The sequence below is a fragment of the Microtus pennsylvanicus genome, chromosome 3, assembly GCF_037038515.1.
Source record: "Microtus pennsylvanicus isolate mMicPen1 chromosome 3, mMicPen1.hap1, whole genome shotgun sequence".
In the NCBI taxonomy this organism is placed as follows: Eukaryota; Metazoa; Chordata; class Mammalia; order Rodentia; family Cricetidae; genus Microtus; species Microtus pennsylvanicus.
Window position 1 is genome coordinate 141,113,625 of NC_134581.1, and position 26,123 is coordinate 141,139,747.

The following is a 26,123-nucleotide window of genomic DNA, read 5'->3' on the forward strand; positions in this document are numbered from 1 at the left end:
GTACTTCTGGTACCTGTCTGCTCACTTGGGGAAGTCAGGAAGCCACCTTGGGGTCTTATCTCAAAGCTCCCTCTTGTTCACAACTAATCTTACACTCTCCTTGCCTGTCTCCCTTCTGGACAGGGCCTGGGTCTCAGATGATGTTGTTCCTTGGCTTCTGACTCATGTGCCTGTAACCCTTCCACACAACCTATGAGGAGCAGAGGATGCTAGCCGAGACTACCTGAGGCCCTCTCAGGAAACATTTTACTCTCCACCCTGGCTCTCTTGATAGTGGAACCCATTAGGCCAAGAGAGCAAGGATCTCTAGTACCTCAGGCTGCTGCCTGGCTCAGGGGGAAAAGAGTACCGTTGGAATAGGTGGTCCTTTAAAATGGGCAAACATGCAAAAATGCCACTCTCCCTCCCCATCAGTCAGGAATCCTGCATAGACCCGTGGCTAGAATAGCCTTAGGGGCAGAGTTTTCTCTGGATCTTGGAAGCTGCCCTGGTTAGTGCAGAGCAGGTACCCAGCTAGGACAGAGAGGGCCTAGGAGGTAGGAGGGACCAAAGGCTAACCCCCTAAACAGGCTTTGGTGAAAGCAGACAGGACAAAACCCCACTCCAAGCTTAATTACAAAGAGTGCTTAATCCCTCCCCCAACAAATGCAAATCACCCACAAAGGAGAACAGGAACCCCAGTGGCCAGGAAGACCCACAGCCTTAGAAACAAGCACTTTGGCTGTGCAGGGCAGCTCAGCTATGATCCAAAACAATGACTATTGTCAGAGAGGGCTGTTTTTCCATGTTTTTGTTTCCTTTTCTTCGAATTTTCTTTTGCTACCTAATTTCATGCATCAGAGGTCAAAAGACAAAAGGTTGGGCTTGGTTTAGAGGCGGCAAACTCACCACCCCCAGGAACGTGTGTCCGGAGGAGTGCTCTGAGGTCCTGCCTTGAAGGCGCCAGCAGGCAGGTTTTCATTCTTGCCTAATTCTCTTTTGTCACTTCGTGGGGGTACATGAATCTGTGTTCAAGTGGCCTGTGAAATGAGATCCCAAACTAGGAAAAAACCGGGTCCTCTTTAAGTTCACCAAAACGTTTCCCTCTCCTATCCTTTTTTCGTATAAGAATTTGTCCATAAAAAGAAAAACCCACCTGAATCCTAAGCCCATCAGCGTAGAGAACTAAATATAAGCATGTGTATGTATGTGGAGATAAGTTTGTATGGTAGATAGGAATGTATATTGTCAATATAAAAGCCGAGTGTGTGTTGCTTAATTAGTTTTTATTTTTTCTGGGGGAACTTATAAAGATTTTCCCAGAAAATTGCCAGCAGCTGTTCTAAACTTGTTGGAATGGAAACGATGGCTGCACTTTAGCACAAATGACTTGGTGTGGTTATGTTAGGGGATTTTAATCCTTGGACCTCAAGTCTGTTCAGTGTCTCATCTTGGTTTCTTTGGTATAGTGAACTGCTAGGGTTTCCTTGTGTGATAGGTAGACCCTGGGCGTTCATAAAGAGAATAGCACATCAGGATTTTTCAAATAGCTATTTTTTTTATTTCTTCTTTGTTTACAGACTCTTCAAACTAACCTTATATTCCAAAGAGCTTCCAGCTGACTGAAGACTTCTTTGGAGAGATCTTTAGTTTTCTTCCTTTTGGAAAACTGGTTCAGGTTGGAATACCGTAGGGCGGTCTAGCCTCCACCTCCACTACAAACAAAGTTGAACACTTTGGAAATGTCTCTGTGGCAGTGGGGCTGGTGTCAGGCTCAGCTCACAGACCTTTGGGGCTTCAGCTTCACTTGTGGGTCCACCTCACTCTAGGCTGAGTTCTGGAAGCCGCTCCCAACAGGAAGCAGGTATCCACAAAATCTGAAAGACTTTTAGAGCACGGTTTTATTTTAGCCATATCTTCAAGCCCAGACTTTATACCCAGCAAGGTTCTGACCACCCCCATAAGGTACTTGCCCACAAGAAAAATAAAAAACAAAACCAGTCCACATTGCAGATTCCCACTTCAGGCTTCAGGAATGCACCCCATCCTGCTCAACCCCCTGCCATAACTCCAAGTTATCCAGAGAAACCGAATAAAGTAAGCGCAACATTAAGGGGCCTACTAAAGCTTCATTTCCATTTAATATTATTATCGGCATTAAAAAGCAAAAGAACGGTTTAGCCTGCTACTTTCACCTCCAAACCGCCCATGAAGTGAGTACCTTTATATTCCAATATTTCATGGAATCAAATTTCATCACATTAATTTTTTATTAGCTTAAAACACATTGAATAAATGTAAGTCTATGCTGGTGTATGAATATTTAAAGCTCACACGAGACACGAAGAAAGAAGAAAAATGAGTAGAGAGAACGAAAGGCCCATTTACAAATACGAACAGAAATAAACACTCAACCTTCTTTAGAAAAAATTTGATTTATTACTGACAATTTTGGTATTGCTACTTTTCAAAGAAAACATAGAAAGAAACCAACGGATTCACAGTTGTTTTCAATCAGAATCCCTGCAAATCTTTCAACGCCTCGCTTTGGATTCTTAAGGTATTTTGAATTGCTTGGACGTGTTAGCAAATTTTAAATACAGCTGACGGTTTTCTGTATTCATATATTGCAAGTGAAACTCTAAGAGAGTAGATTTAATCTCGGAATTTTCTAAGAGTTGCCGTCAAATCGGGCCTCTGTGCATATGTATACAGCATATATATCTGACGTCTGCCATGTGTTCCTGTGCACTGGAAACCAGTCGTGAAACTGAATTGAACTATTGGATTTGAGTTGAAATGAACCCATCCAAACGACCCCGGTCTGCACTCTTTGATCTGCACCTTTTTAATTAAAACAAGAAAAGCAGTAAAGAAAAACAATCGAGATAACCCACCATAAAGCATCAGTTCCCCGGAGCACATAGCCCCATCATATATTCCGCGGTACCGGAGTATTTCCAGACGGCGGCGAGTGGCTGTCACATGGTACCCCAGCGAACCAGCAGCCAGAGTTCCAGAGCTCGAAGCCCCTACAAGCAGAGGAACTTAACAGCAGCAGAAATGAGTGTTTTGACTCAAGTCAGCCCTAAAAACCAGCCGCGGAAAGTGACCGATGTTGTGTCCTTTTTGCACTTTGCGCCCCAAGAAGTGAAGGTGGAGGGCGACCCCATCCATCTAGGCACAGTACCTAGGCAAGTTCCAAGCTCAACGCAAAGGCCCTACGGTTTCTGATTTCATGTCCACTTTCCCTGTTGCCACAGTCTGGGCCAGGCATACGACGCAGGGCGGGGCTGGGCTTTCTGGGCACCGCCTGCTGAAGGTGCGGTACCACGTGTGTGCTGCGCGACTCGACTCCCGCAAGTCCAGCTCAGGCCGCGGGATCTCGCTGACCTGGGGTCCGGACTTTAGGGCGGGGCCTCTTCCTCGCCTCCTGCAAGGACAGCTGCTCCCACCCACCAACCTCACCGGCTACAGAGGGAAGCCCTAGGACTAGAGTCGTTCGGGTGACTGCCCCCAGGGCTTGCCCAGGCAGCCAAGGATGACCCAAACCCTAGCTAGCACCCCAAGATCAGGGGAGGGAGATCGCCGGGCCAGAACCGAATCTCAGTGGTGTTCCCCTGCCTAGTAGAAGAGCTCGAACTTGGCCTCTCTCCTTGTCGGCCTTCCCCCCTCACCCCCTTGACTCTAGCCTTCTGGATGGGGGGGAAGCTCACTGCGCGCCTCGGCCAACCCCTTCTGTGGCTCTTTTCTTTTCCTGTCACTCTCTGCTCTCGGTTTCTGCTTTCTCCCTCCTACACACTGACGGAGCACGCGGGGTCTTGAGAGCCGTAGCACCAGCCCCTTTCCTGGGCCTCCAATCTGCCTCTTCCCAGCGTCGCCTCTGCCATTCTATCTTTCTCTATAGATTCTCCTAGCATTTCCTAACCGGCTTAGCTAGCAGATTCTCCGACTCTAAGTCACCCCACCCTCCGCCGCCCGTCTCACTGCTTGGCGTAGAATTAAAATACACACGTTGAGGTTAGTGTGTTATTGCGGCAACGTGATTAGAAAAAAAATGCCTTATTTTGTTCTTAGAATATTTCCAGTCACTACGATTTGGTTTCCCCTCCAGGCGATGCCAGCTCTGGTTCCACCTTGCAGGCCGCCGCTGCGGAGCCCGCTGGCTGTGCGTATATATGTGTTCAATTGTGGATATACAGACCTACGGTTGCAAACAGGGCGGGCCCTCCGAGCCCAAAAGCTGAACACAGGTTTCTAGAGTTTTAGGCGAGGAAGTAGGGTGCATTCAGGGATCCGGACTCCTTTCTGAGCTTAGACTCCTTGCTTCCGGGCCCTTACTCGGTATCTCTAGGGCCTCAGCATCAATTCCGTGTCCTCCGAAGTGGTTTAGTTTGGTCACCTGCTCCGCAGCGGGGAGCTGCCTCTACTTTCAACGCTGCTGGCAGGGGGTTTGGAGGAGTTGAAAGCACGCAAACCGGTCGCAAGAAGACGTCAAACCACAGCTGGTCGAGTGAGTAAGGGAACAGTGACTAGGCCTGGGTACCGCGGAAGGGGATTCTGAATTCTGCACCACGACCCACTAGGTTGTGGCTTGCAACGGGCGCCCCCTCGGGAACGCATGTTCGTTCCACACTGGTCCGAGGCGCACAGAGCTCCCCCGGATCTACTTTTTGGGGCGTCTGGCAACCCCGCCATTCCGTAGTGTTTAGCCTAATCCTGGTGCCTAGCTAGATGTAGACAGGAACGAAATAGTGGTTAGTGTGCCCTCCCTTAATCCCAAAGCCCCCACAAAACCAAAATATACACCCAAAACTCATCATATCGTCTCACAAATACACAAGTAAAGCCAACACAGCAAAACAAATCCCAAACACTCATCCAAAAACACAGCTCATTAAAAGGAATCAGAATCGAATAAAACAAAATAAACACATTTACCAACGCAGCACACACAAGTCACTTACAGATATAGAGCATATCAAAGCACTGTTTAGAGGAAAGGCCTGGCAAGGAGACAGTCTACAAGGGCAAAGAACAAAACCCACACAAAATCAAAGCAGCCAAGACAGACAACAATACCCATCCCAGAGCTAAACCTGCAAAAAATCAGCTCCACAAAGGAAAAAAGAAAACCACCAAGCAAAACGCAAGAAACAAAAGAGTCACAGATAGTGGAAACTCACAGGGAACAAACAACAAAACAAACCCCTAACTAGGAAGAAAAGAAAAGCCTACAACTCCCGCCCCAGCCCAGGGTGAACTGTCAATTCCGAAAGGGCTTTTGATCTCCTGGAGCAGGCAGGCCGCTCCTCCCCAGCGCAGCCTCCCGGCGGAAGGGCGGGAAGTCAAAGCAGAGGCCCGGAGTCTAAAGCTCCAGGACCGCCAAAAATCAAACCGCAGAGTAGGGACCGGGACCCACAGGCTGCAGAGGGAGGAGGTGGTACGGGGGACTGCGCAGACCCCTTTGGTGTGGGGGGCCGCTCGGGATTCCTCAGCCACGTTTCCGATTGTGGCGAAATCTGCTCAGTGGATTCGTGAGGTCCGGTTTCCACTAGCCCCCTCCCCCCATCCTCGAACTCTAGGCTCTTCCCACTAGGTTGCAGCCCAGCCTCGTGACCACCCCCTCAAAAAAATCAAACAAACTCTGTCTCTGAGGACGATTCAGTTTCCGAAACTGCCATTGTCCAGCGGGCCAGAAGTGCTCCCCCGCCCTGGAGAACCTTCCCCAGCGACCACCCCGCGGCGGGGCTCCGTAGGTTTCCAGTGGCCACAGCTTAGATTCCAGACTGAGGAGGGGACAGGAGGAGAGGCTTGGGTCGCAGGGAGCCGAGTTGGACGCGCCACACCTTTGCCTAGTCTCTCCGCCTCCGAATTCACTTCTGGAATCAAGTCTGGGGACTCAGGGGATGCCACAAGGTCTCCTAGGCTGAGGGCAGAGGGATTTCATTTAGGGGCCTGGGTAAGGTGTCCATAATTTTCACTTCTTTCTGAATCTACTGAGATGGTTCTGCTTGGCCCGGGATCTCCAAAGCAAAAGTCCGGGTTTTATCCACAATCTTTCTGTTGAACCTCTGAATTCCGAGCAGAAAGGAACCTGCTCTGGAGAGCAGATCTGGGATCTGGAGGCTGAGTGGAACCTGGGGACAGAAAGGACGTGAAGTTGCCCTAGAAGTAGAGACCAGCAAAACTATGGAGATTGCAAATGGATTGGGGGTGGGGAAATTGGGAACTCCGAAGGCGGGCGCCGCCCTAGGGGTGAATCTGAGGATGCTGGAACGTCCCCCGTGACTGACAATTGTGTTAGCACAGTATTCAAAATCACCTGCTTGGTAGAACTGCTCTTTCTATAAAATAGAAAATCGGGCCTACTGGCACCTACGAAACAGGGTTTGCATATAGAGCGAAAGCGCACACGGCCGAGACCCCCAGACGCAGGTTTGGAAGCAGGTGTGACCCGGTAGCTCGGGTTTAGCCTCAGTCCGCTCCTTCCCCTAGGCGCGCGACTAACGCGGGGCGCAGTTTGAATCCTTTCTTCCCTCCCCCCAGCCCCCTATAAAAAAAAGTCCGACGCGGCAGCCGTGGCTGCACTACTGCTCTCCGGGCCTCTCGCACGCCTTCGGTCGGCCCGGTCCGCCCCGTCTGGCACGCTGGGCAGGCCGCAAAGTCGACACCCTTTCCCGGCTCCTAGCCCCGCAGTGCGGGGCGGTGCGCCGGGGGCGCGGCGTGTCTGGGGACATCTTGTGATGTTGGCGAGAACAGGACATGATCTCACATGGCGAGAAGCTCTTTAGTTCCTTAATCATTTCACGGTGCCTTCGGACGCTTTTTTTCCACCTAAAACGTTTAGTTTCAGCTCAGTGATCAGCTACCCCAGCTCGGCGGGGGAGCGGAAGGCTTGAATTATTCCGACTTGTGAGCGGCCCCAGCACAAAAAAAAAAAAGGAAGGGCACAAAAAAGTGGAAACTTTTCCCCCCTGTCCATTTCATCAAGTCCTGAAATATCAAAATGGATTTAGAGAAAAATTACCCGACTCCTCGGACCATCAGGACAGGTAGGACCACCGTGAAACGGGCACCATCCATGCTAATGCTAACTATGGGACACATTCCTAGCGCCCACGTGAAACAGAGGGGATGTGCTGAGTTTCCTGGGGGAAAGGCCTGTCGTTCTACGTGTGTTTGTAGGGCTTTCACTGCTCTGTCCTGCTGTCTTCAAGGAGACCTGTTTTCTTTGGTTTTTGTTTGTTTCTGTTTCTGATGCTTGTGTTGGTGTTAATCTGGAGGTGTGCAAGTTTGGGTCTGAGTGTTTGCCTAACAGGTTCAATGTGTGCATGAGTGTGGATGAGTTTGTGTGCCCCTAAATGAGTGTTTTGTTTGAGTTTGTGTGCCTGATTGTGTCTTCACAAGCTTGTATCTTGCCCTGGGTGTATTAGTGTGTGCTTAAGAGTTGGTGCTTGTGTGGGTGTTCTTTTGAATCCTCCAAAGCACAAGTGTGTGTGTGTGTGTGTGTGTATATATATATATATATATATATATATATATATATATATATATATATATATAAACATATAATTTTGATAAGCACCTCACTCATTGTGCATCTGCTGCTTTGAAGGTCTGTTCACCTCTCCTAAGTGTCTTTGAAAGGAAGGAAGAGGTGGTGACTCTGACCCCTCCATTTTTGGATGTCAACAGCTGTCCAATGTATACATATCAATGCACACAAAAGTGCATGTCTCCAGGCACAGACGTGGCTCTGGGCCTATTGGGGTATAGTGTCCAAAACATGTGCTGCCAGACCCAAGTCTTATATTGGGAGACAGAATCAAAAATGATGTGAATTCAGGGCAATTGGGCCCTCACTGTGCTTATTCCTGGGGTACTACTGAATTGCATTTGTGTACAAGGGTCTCCTATGACAGACACAAATTTGGTGGGTGAGAAGAAGCTGTCTGTGGGCTACTGATGACATGTTGACAGCCCCCACCCACTCCCTTCCCAAATCACTTGCCTTTAGGTTTTCACCTAGCCTGACATTGTATCTGTCTGTGTGTCACACTGTATGTTCAGGCTATGTCCTGTGGGTGCTGCTCCAATGGAGGAGAGCTCAAGAGGGTGTATATATGTGCCTAGCCTGGTCATTTAGCTGGGGTGACTGTATGTACATAGGTCTTCTTGGCACAGTGCCCCTGTGTCTCTCAGAGGCCCAGGCACTGGGTAGCCGGGTGTGTTTATGTCTGAGAAGATGAGGCAGAGCAGAAGGCCTCTGTCTACCCTCAGGCATAACCTGGTAAGACAACCCCTTTTCTCATTAATCCCTGTGCCAATGTGCACACAAATACTCTGAACTATGGCAAGAAACCCACTCCTCTCGTTCCTGGGTCATCTGTGAGACCCCAGTTCTACTCCAGATTTTGATAAAAAAAAAAAGTCTAAGAGCAGAGAGGATAAAACTTAGACCCCAAACCAGGATTCTTGTGGGTCCAAAAAAGCCACAGCAGAAGAGTGAGGACAGTGGTCAGAAGAGCCTGGCCATGACAGTACAGATGCAGAAACCTGGAACTCGATTCCCTTTCCACTCTTCGTTCCCAGACAACTTTCCCTTCTCCAAGTGGTGGGATGCCCAAAGGTACTCCTGTCTGGGTTGTTTATTGTTGGAAATGGGTTGGATGCATGTGAGTCGAGAGGGGTCTGAGTGGCTGCCTCTCCCGACAAGCTGTCTACCACGAAGAATGTAATTCATGGCGGTCGATGGGCTCTTTGATTAGTTCAATCGCCTGAATAATCGTTTAATCAATAGAGCATTTCACTCTTCTGTGCGGTTAGGCTAGGTGGGGTTTGTGTAGGGGTAATCCTGGGGGGGGGTTGGAGCTTCAATCCTAAAAGCCACACCCCTTAATGATGGGTTAGGGTAAAAGTCACCTGCTTGGGGTGGAGTCACAGCTCAGGCCAGAGTACCCTTCTGCCTGTCTCTGAGACCCAGCCTAGGACAGAGGAGGGAGAGGATTGAGGGATTGTCCAAGCACTCAAATGACCCTCAACTTCTAGGCCTTTCATGGGCCACCAAACTTTTTTTCCTCCAGAATCCCTTCTCTAAAACCCAGCTTCCCCACTCCTAGCTTCTCTGTAACTCAAAACCCAGTGTTAAGCAAGGCCAGCACACAGCAAGGAGCCACTTAAACAGATTCCCTCTTCCTTGGAAAAGTGGAGGTGGAGGTTCAGAGGACAGGAGCTTATGATGCTCATCAAACAAGACTAGGTCTAGATGAAGGGAGAATAGCACTTCCCATGCATGGGACAGAATCTCATAAAGCTCTGGGAAACACTCCAGAGCGTCCTGTCCTCTTTGTTCCAGGCACTAGAAGCTGAGGCCTTAGGAGAAAGAACTGCTAAGTCTTAAGTCTTGGGAGAGAGACTTTGTCCTGGTGCTCCAGCTCTGCAAGGACAGGCTGGTAGGGGTGACAAGTCCCAGCACAGGAAATGTGAGCATTGATGTAATGCTCTCCTCCCCAGTGACTCCTGCAATGTAACTCAGGCCAGGGAGGGCAGATGCTTGATCCACTTTCAGGAATCAGATGGGCATCTCTAAGCCCCATTTGCTGTGCAATCGCAGATCAGTTGCTTTTCCCCTTTGGTACTTTTTCAAATTAAAGGTTAAAAAGAACCCATCAGGTTAGAACGGCAGTGCCCAGGCAGCTTGGATTCTTCCCAACTGAGCACCCGGTCTGAGTCTTGAAAGACCTTGCTTTGCTGGAAGAAAGAGCAGGCAAATGGGCTGGGATTGAGCTGCAAGAGTCACTCTCTGGCTAGAACTCCATAGCAGCACCAGCGTGCTGAGGACTTGACTCTTCTGAAGACTGGAGGGAGTGATGGGGAGCAGGGGAGGGGTTGGGGGTGGCGTGCGGCCCCCATCAAGTAAAGTCTCCAAGTGCAGAGAGAATTAGATAGATGCCCTCTCTTTGAAGGTGTTTTGGCTTCTGAAATACACTCAAAATGGCCATTCTTCCAACAGGCAAAACTTGCCAAAGCAATTAATTAATTAATTGAAATACGTTGTGCATTTTGTTTGTTTTGTCCCCGTCCCCCACCACCACTGTGGTGGTTTGGTTCCATAGGTCTATGCCCTCTGTGTAGCTCTCTGCTAGTCCTTCCTGGACCCAGACTGCAGATGAAGGCAAAAGTGAGGCATGGAAGCAGAGCTCTATTAGGTAATAGCTATGTGACCTCAGACTGGTCATTGAACCTCTCTGGGCCACTGCTTGGCAGCCTGTAAGGATGGACTGGGTGGTCATATCAGGACTCTTCACTTCTTTGGGAATTTGAAGTTCTCAGAGCTCAGGTACTCCAGGAGTGACAAGAAAACCCACTCAGAAGGAAATTTCCTCTGACCCAAGATCACTAAGTATAGTGATAACCTTCCTTCACTGGTTAAGCTGGGTTCCACAGAGGAGAACACAGCCCTGCAGATCTGCAGATGAACATCACTGCCTGTAAAAGGGGGGAATCTGGGCTGTTCCTGTTAGAATGCTATCTGCAGTTTCACCCTGCCCTCAGAGTACCCTGGGGATTCTGTCCAAACAATACAGGACCACTGGCCCCTTCAGGGGTTGTCCAGATGAATTATTTGGTTTGACATCACCTCCCCTTCCAGCCTTCCCTCTGTCCCAGACTTGCTCTAGTATGACCTCAGATAAATTGTATCCTGCCTCCTACCCTCATGTTACACATCTGTAAAGTGTGTGTGTGAGGGAGGGGGGACATTGCCCCAGAACCCTTTCAGTTTTAAGATCCTAGATCTGAGTTTGGAAGCTCAAGGAGCATGGTTAGGAGCATGAGGTATCACTGACTACTTCCTCTGGGGCAGCCCTCTTGAACTCACTAGCCGGAATTAAGAGTCCCATACCTGGCCTGGAAGTGATTCTTGTGGAACTACAGGATACAGCCAAAGGAACCCTATGCCACCAGTCTTTTTCCTGTTGTAACCTTTCTGCCCTAAGGCAGAGGTGGATGTGGGGGCAAAGGATCAGGACTGGGAGGGGTTCAGATGATGGAGAGAGAAAGCTACCACCCACCACCTTGCACACCACAGCCTTCTGAGTCCCCAGAGACTGGCCTTGGCCGTTTTCCTGCAGCTGTGGCCCAGTGGGGGTGGGGATGGTGTCAGCAAGGGGAAACTTGTCTACTTGTACCAAGCAGCTGTGACCAAGACAGCTATAGAGAGTGGACCCAAGGATCGACCTAGTATAGAGATGTTAGAAGTGGAGCAAGGGGGGGGGGGGGAAAGACTGGACAATGAGGAAAAATTCAGGCAGAAAGTAAATAGAAAAAAGGCCCGAGGGTCCTCCAAAGATCAGCTTGAGCTCTATCCCCTCTGTGTTATGACTGAAGCGGACATCTCAGTGTCCTTGTTCAGGTGGATTTATGTTTATGATTCAAAGGGGTGAGTGTTTAGTCTACATTCCCACAATTGCTGGGGCAAGGGGATGTTCAGTGTCTGTGTTGGATCTGAGCACACTAGGGGGCTCACGGAAGGAGAGCTGCTTGAATGAAAACACTTCATTTTTTAAAAAAAGTCCAGCAGCTTTGATTATAGTCTGAGAGCCTTACACTTCTGAGAACCTGAGCCGTGGGCTGGTTAAAGAACTTTGCTGGATCAGCAGAATTCCGCTGGAACTCTATTTTGTCCTAAAGTCGACAGGAGCTATGGCGAGGGAAGGTCAGCTTTTCCTGGCGATTGGAAACTGCAGCGTTTGTAGTCAACTTGGTGCCACACTGACAGGCGCTTGTAAACAGAAGCAACCACAGAGTCGCGGGTTTCAGGTGCTCTCATTAGCTCGGGATGCCAGTGCACGCCTTCCGCCTTCCGTTTTAAAGGAGGCCTTGCACCAGATGCGGAAATCCTCTTGTTGACAGAAGCTTTGAGCTGAGCGTATCACCAGCTCCCAAGGGACCTATCAGCTCCTAGGCTGAGACTGCAAAAAGGATCTATGGCTCTGTTGCTTGAGACAACCTGGTCCAAGTTTTCGAGACTGCCCAGTTTCTGGTAACCTCAAAGTAATATTCCCCCGACTCTGCCTTTGGGGGAATATGCAGCACTGGGGACTCTGGAGAGACCGAGAAAGCGGAGGGGGGCGGGTACAGAGGAGACGGCCGCCGTCACTTAGTAGATTCTTGATAAAATTAGGAAATTTTTCCGTTGGAAGGAATCAGCATCAAAGACTCCTTCACTAAACTGGCCATAAAATGGCCAAAACCGAGGCGCAAAGTGAGTCTGAAGCGGCAGGTATACACACGTAACTCCTCCACCTAGACGGAAAGCCGAATCTCTACTGCGCTACACGACTTCCTCCAATAACTGTGGGTGCTTTTCTTACTTTTTGCCTTCTGGAGACTTCTCTTTCATCCTCACCCTTCGTCACTGTCTTGGTTGCCCTCACTCTCTCATTCTCAATCCCAGAATCCCAACTGCAGAAAGGTTGGTTTTGTGGGATCAAGAGCTGGGCTCTCCAGACACTGAGTGGGCCCTGCTCTGTCTCTCCCCATTTTCCATCCGCGATCCACTAGGCCTTCTCCCCACGCGTTTGTCAATGAACGTGGCGCCGCCGCTTGGGCCCCTCCCCCCATTCTCTCCCATTGCCCAGGTACCGGCTAATCAGGCGGAGTCCGTGGGTTGCTTAGCCAATAGGGCAGTACTTCGGGCTAGGGCCGGATGCCCCAGTTCTGATTGGCTTGGTGAGGCGTGATTGGCAGGTGAGCTCCCGCCCCGCCCCCGCCCGGAGGGAGGCTGAGCCCCGGGCGGCGCTGTCCACACGCAGCGGGTCCTGAAAGCGGCTCCGGGGCGGCGCGGTGGCGCACTGTGCGCGCCGAGCAGGCGGAGGGCTAGCGCCGGCGGCGGCGGTAGCAGCACGGGCATTAGAGCCGGCAGGGGCTTCATCTCAGCACCAACAGCCCTGGCGGCCCTGGCGTTCCCGGCGTCAGGGACCCGCATCCTCTCCTGCGCCCCTTGCTCACCGCTCGGCAGACGCGGTGGCTGTCCCGGAAGAGGCAAGCCAGGGATAGTCCAACCGGACCCCCAGGAGCGGGCAGCGGGGCTCCAAGAGTTGGTAGCGTGAGGGCACAGCCAGGAGCGAATGGGCCGGGAGCCTCGGGGCCCGCGGGAACTTTGAAGGCGGCGGGTCCCGGGCTTCGAGGGTTGCAGTTTCGGGGCGCTCCGGGCTCCCAGCCTTAGTAGTGGTAGCGTCTTAGAATCCGCCGCGGCCCCTGCGCGGCCGGAGAGGGAGTTCTTCTACAACTTCGTCGGAGACGTCGGAGAGCCGGCGGGAGAGAGGCGGAGGGGCACGTTCAGCCCCAGAGACACGAGCAGCGGGAGACAGGAAGGATCTGGTGGAGGCCGAGGGGTAGACAGACCCTCGAAGCAGCGTGACCGAAGCAGCCTGGCAGCTCGCGAGCCTCGCTGCCCCGGAGTGAGGCGAAGGGCCGTGTGCTCGCGGCCTCTTGCAGGCGTCTGCTCCAGCGCCGAGCGCCCCTAGCTGTCCCGGAGGTGGGCCCCTGCGCTATGCCCTCGACGCCGCGGGCGCCTGGGCCTCTGCTTCTCGGGTGTGGGCCGGGAGGCGCCGATTGAGCCCGCGGAGGAGCGAAGCTAGCTGGAGTTGGGCGCCCGCTCCCAGACCGACTGCCTGAGCACCGTTTCCCGCCTCTCGGCTCAGCTCTCCGCGATCTTCCGCAAGAGGCTTGGAGAGGGACCCCACGGCTGCAGAGGTGTTTTCTGAGCCCACCTCACAGGGTGCCTGGCCTGGTGGGGCTGGTCCCTAAGTTCCCTGTGCAGCCCTTTGGCGCCGAGAGGCAACGGGCGTGGGCCGACCTGCAGTCTGGAGCGCCCCGATGGAAATACACTGTAAGCACGACCCGTTTGCATCCATGCATAGTAAGTAGGCGGCGAGCTCGCTTCTCTCACTCTCCGGCCGGGGTCGGGTTGGGGGTGCCGGACTACGGGGCAGGTAATAAGTTCTGGAGGGCTCGGGACCTCTGTAGCTGCGTAGACAACTTTGCAAAGTGCAAGGCTTTTAGGTAGCGGACGCGGAACGCGTTGGCCGCCAAAGCCGAAGTGCCTGATCGGTAAATCCCGCCTCCAGCAACGAGGTAGTGTAGGCGAGCTGCAGCCTTTCTTGGTCTCCTGAAGCTAATTCTCAGAACCCTGGTTCATACTCATAGAAGGCTCAGAACTGGGCCAGTTGGAGGGCAGGAAGTTTTAACAGAGGTCAGTGAGAGTCTCAGAGAGCGCCCCAAACCCCAACTCTGTTGGCGCCCTTTTCAGCTATGGACCTGACCAAGACTAATGCTTAGAATGAAAAGTGAGGCCCCAACCGGTCCCTGTATGTGTGAAGAAAAGAAGCGAGAGTTAAGAAAGTGCACCTGATCCAGGGTTCCAAATGTCTCTTGGGTCGAGGAGAGGGGATTAAAAAAAAAATCAACGAAGTCCGGGTCCCTAAGCTACACTTTAGTTTAGGAGTCGGCCAGTACTGACAGAGACCTTTAAAGACACCATTGGGTCGTTCTCTGTAGGGTGCCTGCCTTGAGGTGGCTTCTCTCCTAGAAAGAAAAAGAGAGGGATAAAGTAGGAAAGAAAGAAAGGAAGAAAGCAAGCAAGAAAGAAGCTAATTAGTCCCATGCAGGCGCATCTGCCTTCTGAAAGCCTGTGCGGTGTAGGAGACCGGCAGGGTCATTTCGGGCACCGGCAGGGCCCTGCTGGCTGACCCGCCGGGATTCGGCCAGTTCACCCATTAACACAGCCTCCTGCGAGATGAGCGCTCTTCTTATGGCGAGTTAACGCTGGATTAGATTCGGAGATTTCAAGGAAATTCCAAGTGGAACGAATCGCGTTTTCCTTCTGTTGGCTGTAGAATCGGCCAGGGGAAGGCGCCAGGCTTTGGCAGACTGCTCTCCGGTGCCCAGCTCAGGTCTCTGTGGACTGGAGATCGCGGAGTAACTCCGTGGCTAGCAGCCGGCTGCAAGCTCGCTTAACCTCAACCAGTCGGGATCTACTCTAGTCATGGGTCCCCTATTTAACAAAGGTAGCAGAGACCCGGCTAGAGAGAAGGCAAGCTGGGGCAAGAATCTTCGTGTCTTCCACGAGTGGCCTGGCCGCTGGGGAAGGTTTGTTTAGGCAGCCGAAGCAGGCTGCAAGCCGGTCAGCTTCTCTTTGTGTCAATATCCTAGTTGGAGGTAATCCTCCCAAGCGGCAACAAGATTCGCACAGAGAAGCGGCTTGCTCTGGTCCCAGCCCCAACGATTCCTCCAGGTTTGGGGACTGGGTTTAAGCGGTTTCCAGTCCACCAGGGCTCCAGCGTCTTCCATTGCATTTTCCTGCACAAAGTGGCTCTGGAGCCTGTCTGCTTTTACTCAGAGCGAACCTGAAAACAAATGAGTTGGGGGCAACACACTGAGAGGTGGGCAAGTGTTGGCTCAGTCATAAAGCAACTGGGAAACAAGATGGGTAGGGCTGGCTCCCCTGCTTCTTCCCTTACTGGCGGAAATCCAAAGGCCCGCACTGCCTCTCTCTGTCCAGAATTCTGCTGCCCAGAGGTCATGCCCAAGCCCTTGGGGAGATAGCATCAGACTCGGTGGTCTTCCAGTGTGCATCCGTGTGGAGAAGCAGCTCCTTCCAGGTGCTGGTTAACCAACTGCTAATGTCTAAGCCTTCCTGCCGGGCCTTCAATCTGCCCCCTCCTCGGGAAGTGCTCCCTCCTCCCATTCTCAATCTCCCTGGCAGCACAGTGGGGGCTGGGCCAGCCTTGCTTCCAGAGCTAGTGGAAACCCTTGGCTTCTTTGGAAAGACCCTTAGTTCTTGTGCCCAAAGCTGTGTGCTTGCCCAGTGTAGTCTGTCTCTGGGTCCCAATTTGCTGGCGATGAGAGCAGAGAAAAAAGGCTCTACAAGGTGGCTGGTATAGCAGGGTCCTTTGCTTCATCTTTATTTCTGGCTCTGGTCAGTTTTTCCTTGTTGCCTCCCTTCTCTGCCCCCCTCAGCCCCCAACCAATTCTGCACAGGATAGCTTCTGTTGGGAGGGACAGGCTCAGTCTTCTGAGTTCAGAGGTACCCCACATCCTCCTCCAGTTCCATCAAGCACACTGGCACAGTGACTCTTCCCCAGATGGTTCCTCCCTCTGAAGCATTTTGCCTGCTAGTTAACAAAGTACTTTTGAGGCCAATGCCACACCTGAGTGTGACCCAAACTGTCAGTTACCAGCCATTTTCCAGAACAGGATACTGAGGCTAGAGAGAAAAAAAGACTGGCAAAGATCAGCTGCAGCTGGTTCTTGGGAATAGAGGCATGCTGTTTGGCTTTGGAGAATTAATGGAAGGGGGGAAAAAGAAGGACTTGGTCCCAGAGAGGCCAGTTGGAGTGTACACACATGCAAGGCTCTGCCTCTATAGTCCAGCTATGTCTGTCTTCACAGCATGTGTGTCGGCACTTGGCTGTCCGCTTGCTCTCTGTGATCCTGTTTGCCTCTGCCTTCTGCGTTGGTGCATTTAGAAAGAATTTCAATGATCCGGGCTCTTGTAGTTCAGTCTTCAGCTGGCAGCAGGCATCACCTTCCTAATTATCTGTGCCTAACCATAGTTTTGGGGGAGTGTGGGCAGTGTCCTTTGTGGTCAATATACCCCTAACAAGGTCTGAGAAGCATCTGCAGAAACTAGTTCCTTCTGGAGCAGAGACACAAAGGTCCTAGGGTCATCCACAATTCCATCGTTCTATCAGCCTTCGAACCCTGCTCTTCCAGATGGGGCCGGTCTTTACTTTTGCTGCATCTGTGTGTGTTTCCCAGTTTGTACCTAACTTGTTTGCATTCATTTCTGTGCCAGTCTCTAAATTCTGCTCCTCTTAGGAATGATAGCCGAGTTCATGTCTTGGCCCTATGCCCTCCTGGCAGATGAGCCCTCACCTAGCTGGAACCCACGGTAGAACTTGGGACTTCAGTCTTTGAGGAGATACAAAGCTGGAGAAAGACCTGAGAGGGAGGGAGAGGAAACAAACCCCCACCCATAGAGACCTGCCCTCTAGAGATCCCCTTCCATTTGTTAGTCTATTTAGACTTTTCCATTCCTTCCCCCACTCCCTCTGCCTGCCTAATCTAGTCTCTGTGCCCTATTTCGCCTTCCCTTCTTTGCCTTCTGTCTCATTCGGCCCTCCTCTCTATGGTAGAGAGAGTATAGAGAGTCTATAGCATCTATACCCTGTGCACATACCTCTCTTTCCCTGTCCCACCTCCACTCTCCCTCAGACTTTGGACTTCCTTTCTTACCAATCCTAGATTAGCACCTTTCCTGAGGCCTGTCTTAAAGTGCTCTGTTGGCTAGATTCATGAATGAGGCAAGAGGACCAATAGGTTCTGGGGCCTGTCCAGAAAGTTAAGAAAAGTAAGAGTCACCTATGTCTAGTCCATGTCAGCTGGAGGCACTTGCCTTGGAATCTGCAAATTCCTTAGTATTTGGTGGCCAAAGGGAGGTAGTTTGGGGAGTCTACTGTGATTTAGGGAGACCTGACTCCAGGAAACTCTTGGGTTTGTTTGTTTTTGTTTTTGTTTTCTTATGGTAAAAACCTACAGATTCCCTACAGAACTGCTCTTGGCATTGAAGTGCTCTGAAGGCTGCCACCGTGTTTTGGGCAGGAAGTCTCAATTGTTAGTGGTTTAGTAAACAATGACTGCAGATTGGCTGCAATGCCTGGATCCTTAGATCATAGCAAATGTGTGCTGTGTCTTTCAGCTGCCTTTCCTTGACATGTGTCCTCCCAATGACTACACACCAATTATGGGTATGCTTTCTTTTACTTAGATCCAGCCTATTCTGGAAAAATTGGTTCACCCTTTTCCCCCTTAGATGATCTCTGTCCCAGAACAAAGCTCTTGCTCAGGGTTGCTGAGATCTTTCTGTTTTAAGTAAACTATGCAATTATGTCCCTAGCTATAAAACTCCGTTCAGGAAAATTTTCTTTCTTCCTATTTTTTTCTTCTCCTGTGTGCAATGCTTCAGAACAATCAAAATTCCTTAAAGGTACATTTTGACAATCAGAGGAAAATCCAGTGTAGTTTGGAACTAAGTGATGTAAATAGCCATTTAAAAATTGTGGTTTTCTTGGAAATAGCCTGAACTTGGAGTTTTGGGAAACCCATTTGTGAATTTGTTAGATACTTTTAAGGATAAAGGTTGTTTTAGGAGTGTTTTATCCCTCAATTTCAGATGTTCATGGGCCTGCTTGTAGATCAGTTTTGGACTGGGATAGGGTGGTGGTAGCCGAACTGTGGGTGTTGTTTCTCTGTTTTAAAGTTGGGGGGTGGATGTGTGTGACCTTGGAGGTGCCTTGACTTCTCTTCTAGAGTTCAGCCTGTCCTAGGCTAGGCAGTTTCCCCTCCTTGGCCTCTGAGTTGTCAACAGCATCAGGATAATTCTCTAACTTGGCTTCAGTTTCAATCTTCAGCAATGCAAGTTAGCATGCTTCAAAGCTATAAGGGCCAACAGACTCTGCATTGTATCGGTCCTTTTAGTTTACTCAGGTCCTGCTTCCTTTCAGCTGGAGGTGATTACCAGTTGGAACATCAGAGCGGAAAAGGGGCTTTCTCTGACTCCCTTTACTTAAAATACATTCTATGGCACTCGTAAAAATCTGGTGCTCAGTTGCTTTATTTCCTCCTAACCAACTTTAACCTGCTTGCAAATTGCAAAACTTGCCCAAAATTTCAGGGGCACACCTTTCTAACAAATCCTGGTTCAGTGGAGTGTGCCGTGTGCAGAAGACCCTGTGACTCCTTTCTTTTGTGTGCTCTGAGAGGGTACAATGGTCAGGCCTGTGCGTCAACCTCACCGTCTTAAAGGAAGGCTTTAAATTTTTCTTTCCTATTTTTAAATTAAGGCAGCGGTTAGGTTTTGTCTCCGTGATCTGAAGATGCTGGTCATTAAAAAGAAAGTCTTTAGTTCTTGAATTAGGTTGCTGATGCAAAAACACTTTCCCCCTCCATAGGTAGATCTTAGAACAGCCTTTTTCACTTCGAAGATATTTGTTAAAAAGAAAATGGATTCCACTATTTTCTTTTCCTCTTTAAATTTGATTATCCTAAGATATAATTTTCTCCCCAGGATCTCCCTCAAATTCAGCATTGTGTAGTAGACCGTGCTCCTTTCATATAGATTTCTTTTACACATTCCCCTACCGATTCCCGCAAATGAAGAGGAAAATGCTAGTAACTAAAAGAAAAACAAAAAACAGTGTGGGGAGCTACTAGTGGCTCTGTTGACTGCCTGCAGATGAACAAAAGCTAAGACCGGTGTTAAAAAGCAACCTAAGGTCCTCATGTCATCTGCATGATTGGACTCCGGGTGCAAGACATTTAGCCTGCCAGCATTTGTGAGCAGAGGGCTCTGGGTGCTGAGAAGGGCACTTCTACTATGTGATCGGTTCTAACCACCCTTCCCCTTGCCTTTGTTTCTGATCTGTTTCAGGACATGGAGGAGTGAATCAGCTTGGGGGGGTTTTTGTGAATGGACGGCCACTCCCAGATGTAGTCCGCCAAAGGATAGTGGAACTTGCCCATCAAGGTGTCAGGCCTTGCGACATCTCCAGGCAGCTTCGGGTCAGCCATGGTTGTGTCAGCAAAATTCTTGGCAGGTAAAGGACGGGCTCCAGGCTTCCCTCAATGAAAGATCTAAGAGACAGTCCGCAGCTGCTCAAGGTGCCAGTGTTGACAGTGAGACACGGCAGCATTTTGCTCTCCACACTCAGTACTTGAGAGTTTGCAACATCTATTGAGGTCCTCCTAATCAAAGAAGCTGTGGGACCCCCTGTTTTCAGTGACATGTGGAATAGGGTGACTTTGTCAGGAGGAGCAATATGTTTCTCAAAAGTCTGGTGGATTATTTTAAGGAACCCAAAAGTCAGAGGCTCTTGGGAATTTCTTCCAAACCTCTTAGGCGAGCCTGGGGTCAAGGGAATGGCTGGGGTTGGGGGGCATACATTATTTTATACAACCATAGTTGATTGTTTCTTTCCTTAGTTTCCTTCTTCTCTTTTGGTGCAGGGCTGTGTGCGTGCTAAGTGATTGTCTACCACTGAGCTATATTACCCACCCTCACTATCTTCTTTTTGAATGTTTTCAGAGAGCACTCAGTATTTAAAATCCAGCCATCATCTTCAGTTGTATCATCAGCCTTCTCAAGTTGCTGTAGGGTTTTCTTTCTGTGTGTTTTGTTTCTTTTTTTGTAGTGACAGGCATCCTAAGTACATATTAAATTAGACAAAACAGCAGCAAACACTAACTCTCAAATCTGACACTTGAAAGTTGCCACTTGACCCAGCAATTTGCTGCAAGCAAAATACTTACAATGATAGTCCTCTCAAAGGACTGTGCAGATGGTTAGCCTCATGTTTATTTTTCTTTTTTCTTTCTTTCTTTTTCTTTTTCTTTTTTGCCAGCCTCAGCATGATACAGGAAGATTTCAAAATGAGGAAATAAACCTTTCTAGGGCTGACTGGCATATGTCTGGTCAAGTTAGCACTTGGGTTGAATGGGGGCCTAAATGACTCTGGAACTCTGTCTCTCTCCATAACCCCAAAACATATTGATAGTTGTTTTGTTGCTGTTGTTGTTGTTTGTTTCTTTGTTTTTGTTTTTTAATGTCCTGGGTATGTGACATTGTTCTAGGTCTTCCCGGGCAGACAGGCACATTCTCAGGTTAGCTCTTCAGGGCTTTCTTGCTATTTCTCTCCCTGGGGTTAGTGATCCTCGTCTTTGTTCTGGAGCTTGCATTATGGTTCAACAATTGACACCTGACTGTCAATCATGAGCATTTTGAAGTATTTTCCAAGTTTTCTCAGTTACATCATGACTTTCTGTTCTGTCTGCTGGAATTTAAAATTGTTCCAACCGTGTCAACACTGTTAATAATAGTAGGAATAACCCACATAGGGGATCTTGATTAAGCCCAAAGGAAGACGTCTTAGGGACAGGAATCTGGCAGTTCCATTAGAGCCACCTATCCCTGTGCTTATTCATCTTCCTGCCCAGTGTGGGTCATATCAGCAATGGGGACGAGGGCTCAACCCACTTCTGTTAAACACTCAGCCAGCAAATGACTTCCAGCCTGAGTTCAGGAAGGAGCCTAGGAAATCCAGCCTGGTGGCCATGTTAGATGGTGGGTTAGGGGAAGATGGGAGCGGGTGCAGCAAAAGGAAGTAGCCTTCAGGGAGATGGAAGGAAGAAAGAAGACAAAGGGAAGAAAGAATAGAAAACATACAAGAAAAGAGGGTGAGAGAAAGCTGTCTTAGAAGTCACTAGTCTCACTTTTGGAGCCGAATGGTCCCTACCTTCTATGTAAGATGCTTCTTTGTGGGGGGTGGGAGGGGGAAGAGAGGGGAGGCCCTTCCTTTGTTTTTCCTGAGACATCTTTGCTGAGCTGACATTCTGTTCACTGTTTGAACACTTCAAGCTGCTGAGAGCCTTTCTCAGACATCCGAATGACTGGGTCTCATGTTCTAGAGCCCCAGAGCCCTCTACATCTCCCGTGGAGACCGAGGTGGACAGGGATCCTTCTAAAGTCAGGTTAGCAGACTCCCGTGGACCAGAATAGATTTGTCACTGGGCAGAGTGGCACTCGGAAGTTATGCGCCGCTCCGGTGCCTGGCCGTTTAAGTTGTCAACAATAAATTGGAATTTCATAGCTCATTATTTTCATAACTAAGAACCACAGTGGACAAAATGTCACTCTAATTAGAACTGCCTTTTAAGAAACAAGTTCAGCCCTAAAACAGTGTGACTGGGAATTTCTGAACTTGGCCTGTTTGACCCACAGATTGCCCCCACCCCCTAGAAGAATTTGATGGGTATTCACGAGGTAACAGATTATAGAGTGCTTGGTGTGTGGTAGCTGTGGTTTTCAAAGGCTGTGGAGCAAGGCAGGAAAAGTCTTTGGGAGCAGGAAAGGGTTCTTGTCCCTCCAGAAGGTATGTGGGCTGACAGGAATGTGGACATTCAGTCTAGAACTCAGAGCTGTAGAGGATCTGAGCATCATACGAAGGCCAAGTCAGATCACGGAGCAGGGCCTCTGTCTCCTCTCATTGTGAATGCCTGGTCATTTGAACTTTGGTGGAATGTCGCACACTAAAAATAAAACAGTGAGGATTTTAACCCCCATCCATGCACTCTACTTTATGCAAATTCTCTCTCTCTGTCCTTTTTTTCCCCAAAATCTTCACGGCCATTCTGAATTCTTGTTACCCTAATAGCTCTGCAAAGGAATCTTGGCAAATAGCCTCCCCTATTACAGGAAGAGGGTAACTGAGGCCGAGGAAGGCTGAGTTGGTCAAGATCACACAGCCAGTTGGTGTCAGAATCACTACAGGCATGGCACCTCTCCACTCCCAACCGAACGCTCTTTGTGGCTCTTTGCACCGAGGGGCACCGGGCTGGTGGCTGCCGTTCATCTTTTGTCTGTAAAAGCCAAAGGGCTGCACGGCTGTTCTGCTGAGATGAAAGGATGGTTATTAAGTCTGAATCCTCACTTGACGCAGTCTTGAGTTGGGGTTTCGGGAGTGTCTGTGTTGCCTTCTAAGAGCCTAGCCCACGTGTCAGTCAAATGCAAGACAGAGACCTCGAGTGTCAAGACCGCGGAATTCCACAGTTGGCACTGCTCAAGCAGACTGGGCAGGGAGCCCTGGGCTGTCACATACCAGCCATGTAAGCAGGGGACTTTATTCTGCTGCCTGGTGAGTTTCTGCATGGCCACTGTGGTTCTATTGGATTCATGTATTCTGAGAACACAGTGTGGTCTACGTATATGTAAGTCCTATCCCGAGACTATCCTTGCCCTAAGAGGACCAGGTGATTATTGGTTCATGGAATGAGTGAAGGATGCTTGAAGAAAAAACCCTACAAATAGTAAATCTCTCTGTCATTGTAAGGATTGCAGCTACTAATGCATAAAATGTTATAATCAAAGCAGAAACTTGTGGTAATGCGGAGAGTATTGGACTCAAAGTCTGGTTTGAAATCCGGGCTGTCTCTGTAACTAGAGGAGCTGGGCAAGTCCCTTAGTCTTCCAATCATTTATATTCTCTTCTGTAAAATCCGGCTGACTTCAAAAGATGTGTGAGGAATGTGGTAATGCGAAGAACTCCATACTCGAGAGTGTTGTGCCAGAATAAGGAGTTGTTATGTGATAGTAAATAATTGGCTTTCTCAGCTGGTGAGATGGCTCAGAGATTAAGAGCACTGGCTGCTTTTCCAGAGGACCTGGGTTCAATTCCCAGCACCCACATGGCAGTTCACAACTGTCTGTAAGGCCAGTTCCAGAGGATCCAATAACCTCACATAGACGTACATTCAGACAAAACACCGATGCTTGTAAAATAAGAGTAAATAAGTTTAAAAGTAATTGACTTTCTCTTGAGAGGTTGAAAGGACGGTAGAGTAGTCCAGAGATGCTGTGTACTAGAATTCAGGTGACTTTCTATCAAAAAATATTTTTTGTGGGTATCTGTTGAAGCCTTTTGTGATTAAGAACATTTTTGCTTCTAACAACTTTATAAAAAAGGAAGATAAGTTGGATTTTGTTTTATGCTTAAAATTGTAAATGACTCACCCTCCTCGATGACAAATAGATATGTCTTCACTTCCAGAATATTCGCTTACTTGGCCCTAAACAGACTTACCCAAGCTGAGAGCTTAGCAACCCTATAAACGTTCCACCATTGCTCTAGAACACATTTCCATCCATCCAGTAAAATCACTTCATTCTCTTCCTCTTCCCTTTCTTCTTCTTCCTCCAATTCCTCCTCTTCCTCGCCCTCTCAGCATGTATGTGGCCACATCTCCTTGAAAACTTCCTATCCTCCTGTCTCCATCCCAAGTACTGGGATTGTAGATGTGTGCCACCCTTACCTTACTTCTTATAAATAGTCGAGGTTTAAAACTTATAATTTCTAAAATGTCTTTAAAAAAATCTTTCAACCTCAAGATAATCTTCTTTGGAAGAGGGAATCAGGAATTCCTCTGCAAACACTGAGAGAGACATCCAGTGATAGCTAGAATTCAGAAAAAGAAGCGGGTCCCTTTTCCTCCTCCCCTCAAACGAGCTTTCGTGCCACCCCTCTCTCTGGCACGGCTTGGCTGTGAAACCCTGACATCCTATTTGCGTTAACGAGAAAAAGCTGATAGCATGGAAAAGTCCTTAGAAACAGCCATTTACCTCAAGGGAGGCCTCTGGAAGAGCTGTCGAGAATCGTGGTTGGTTTTTCTGATTGCTTGGGATTTGATTTCTAATACACATGTCCCATTAACGCTGGAATCCAACCCTCTTTAATTTTATATCAGGGTTATTGTTTCTCTCTTTTGGAAAAAAAATTGTAGAGAGTCTTCAGAGAACTCTGGACATTGTGCTGGGGATGGGAGGGCCAGCAAACTGGAGGTCTACACCATCTTTCTGGGGAAATTTTAGTTCAGGAGGGAGTCCTGACTGGGTACCCTAATCCTTTGTGACTCAGGGAAAGCATCTAACGTCTGTAAAGCTATGTTCACTATCACAGAAGGGGACTTCCCCTCATTGTCCAGGCACTCATTCATTCATCTTAAACAGTGTATGTGCTTCAGGGCTCTCAGAGGAAGAAGAGGAAAAACTAACTTGCATTTTTTAATGATCTGTAAAATGGTGGATGAATGTGAAAACATTTTGTTAATATGTAGCTTGCTGTTGCATTGTCCAATATATGTATTTTTATAATTATATTATAAAATGTAATATGAGCCATGTGGGCCGTTTGAAATTTTCTCATAGACTACTTAGGAAAGTGAAACTAGTATGATTTATTTTAATTATGAATTTTATTTAACCCAATGCGTACAGATTGTCATTTCAACATACAACCAATATGAAAATGTTTAGTGGGCCGGTCAGATAGCTCAGTGGATCAAAGCACTTGCTGCCAAGCATAGTGGCTAGGTGTCGATCCCTGGCACTCCTCGGTGGATGGAGTTGCTTTCTGAGCTTGGCACACACATGCACACATGCATTCACAAAAATACAATTTTTTAAGACATGCAATTTAAAAGATTATTGAGCTATTTAATAGCGTTTGGTACTACATTTAAAAATCTGATTTGCTGTTTATATTTTCAGCACATCTTAAATCACACTTTCAAATGTTCATCCACTTTGCAGGCTCCTGTGGCTGACTATGGCCCTTTCTTCTGGGCTCCCATGGCTAACTGTGGCCTTTTTTCTCTTGGGTCTAGGTATTATGAAACAGGAAGCATCAAGCCGGGGGTGATTGGTGGATCCAAACCAAAGGTTGCCACTCCCAAAGTGGTGGAAAAAATTGCTGAGTATAAACGCCAAAATCCTACCATGTTTGCCTGGGAGATCAGGGACCGGCTGCTGGCAGAGCGAGTCTGTGACAATGACACAGTGCCCAGCGTCAGCTCCATCAACAGGTGAGGGCAGGGTGGGCTGGGGCTGGCCTACTGAAGGATCCCTGCTCCCCTTCTCTGAAGATCTGCTTGTTCTCCTTGGGGAGGTCAACAGGGAGAACAATGGTGCTTGCTGGACTCTGTTACCTTTCTCCTCTCTAAAAGGGACAGGACTTCTCAGCTGAGGGAGAGGACACTGTGCCAAACACCCAGGCCACTTGAGTTTTCTGAGCCAGGAGTGATTGGCATCACCCAGTTCACTATGTACCTGTGTAGATCATATAGTATAAACTGTAGATAGTATAAACTGCCCTGATCAGGTCTTCAGAAACACCCTGTCCCTGCCAGGGGCTCTAGGTCTGAGTGATAACTCATCTCAGAGGCTCCCAGGCAGACAGTCCAGCCTCCAGTTTGGACAGAGGTTGAAGCACAAGGTGTGGGAAACGAAGTTCCCTTTGGGCTGGGGACATGCAGCTCTTTGTTCTAACCCTGCTGCCAAAGTGAAGTGAGATCTCAGCAAAATCTTGTGTGAGCCTGAGTGTGTGTGTGTGTGTGTGTGTGTGTGTTGTATTGTATTGTATTTTTCTGAGAGCCCAGGGCTCTAATGTGGGTTTTCTAATGATTCTAGTGTAGGTCTTCAGTGATATCAGGTGCACCAGAGTAAAAAAGATGCCTGCTCCCACCCTCAG

The 26,123-nt window shown here is 49.0% G+C and overlaps 1 protein-coding gene across 3 annotated transcripts in view; it reads left to right on the top strand.

Annotated features, from left to right (window-relative positions):
• The first annotated feature begins 6,648 nt into the window (after positions 1-6,648).
• The window catches only part of Pax5 (paired box 5), a 177,690-nt gene continuing 158,215 nt past the window's right edge, over positions 6,649-26,123 (top strand). The window contains exons 1-3 of one of the 3 annotated variants that reach the window (XM_075967315.1): positions 6,649-7,034; positions 19,478-19,643; positions 25,261-25,458. In XM_075967315.1, coding sequence (XP_075823430.1) covers positions 6,989-7,034; positions 19,478-19,643; positions 25,261-25,458 — 410 coding nt within the window. In that variant the 5' untranslated portion in view covers positions 6,649-6,988. Of the gene's footprint in view, positions 7,035-12,773; positions 13,907-19,477; positions 19,644-25,260; positions 25,459-26,123 lie in introns of those variants that run through there. The other 2 variants (XM_075967316.1, XM_075967317.1) reach the window with 2 other exon arrangements.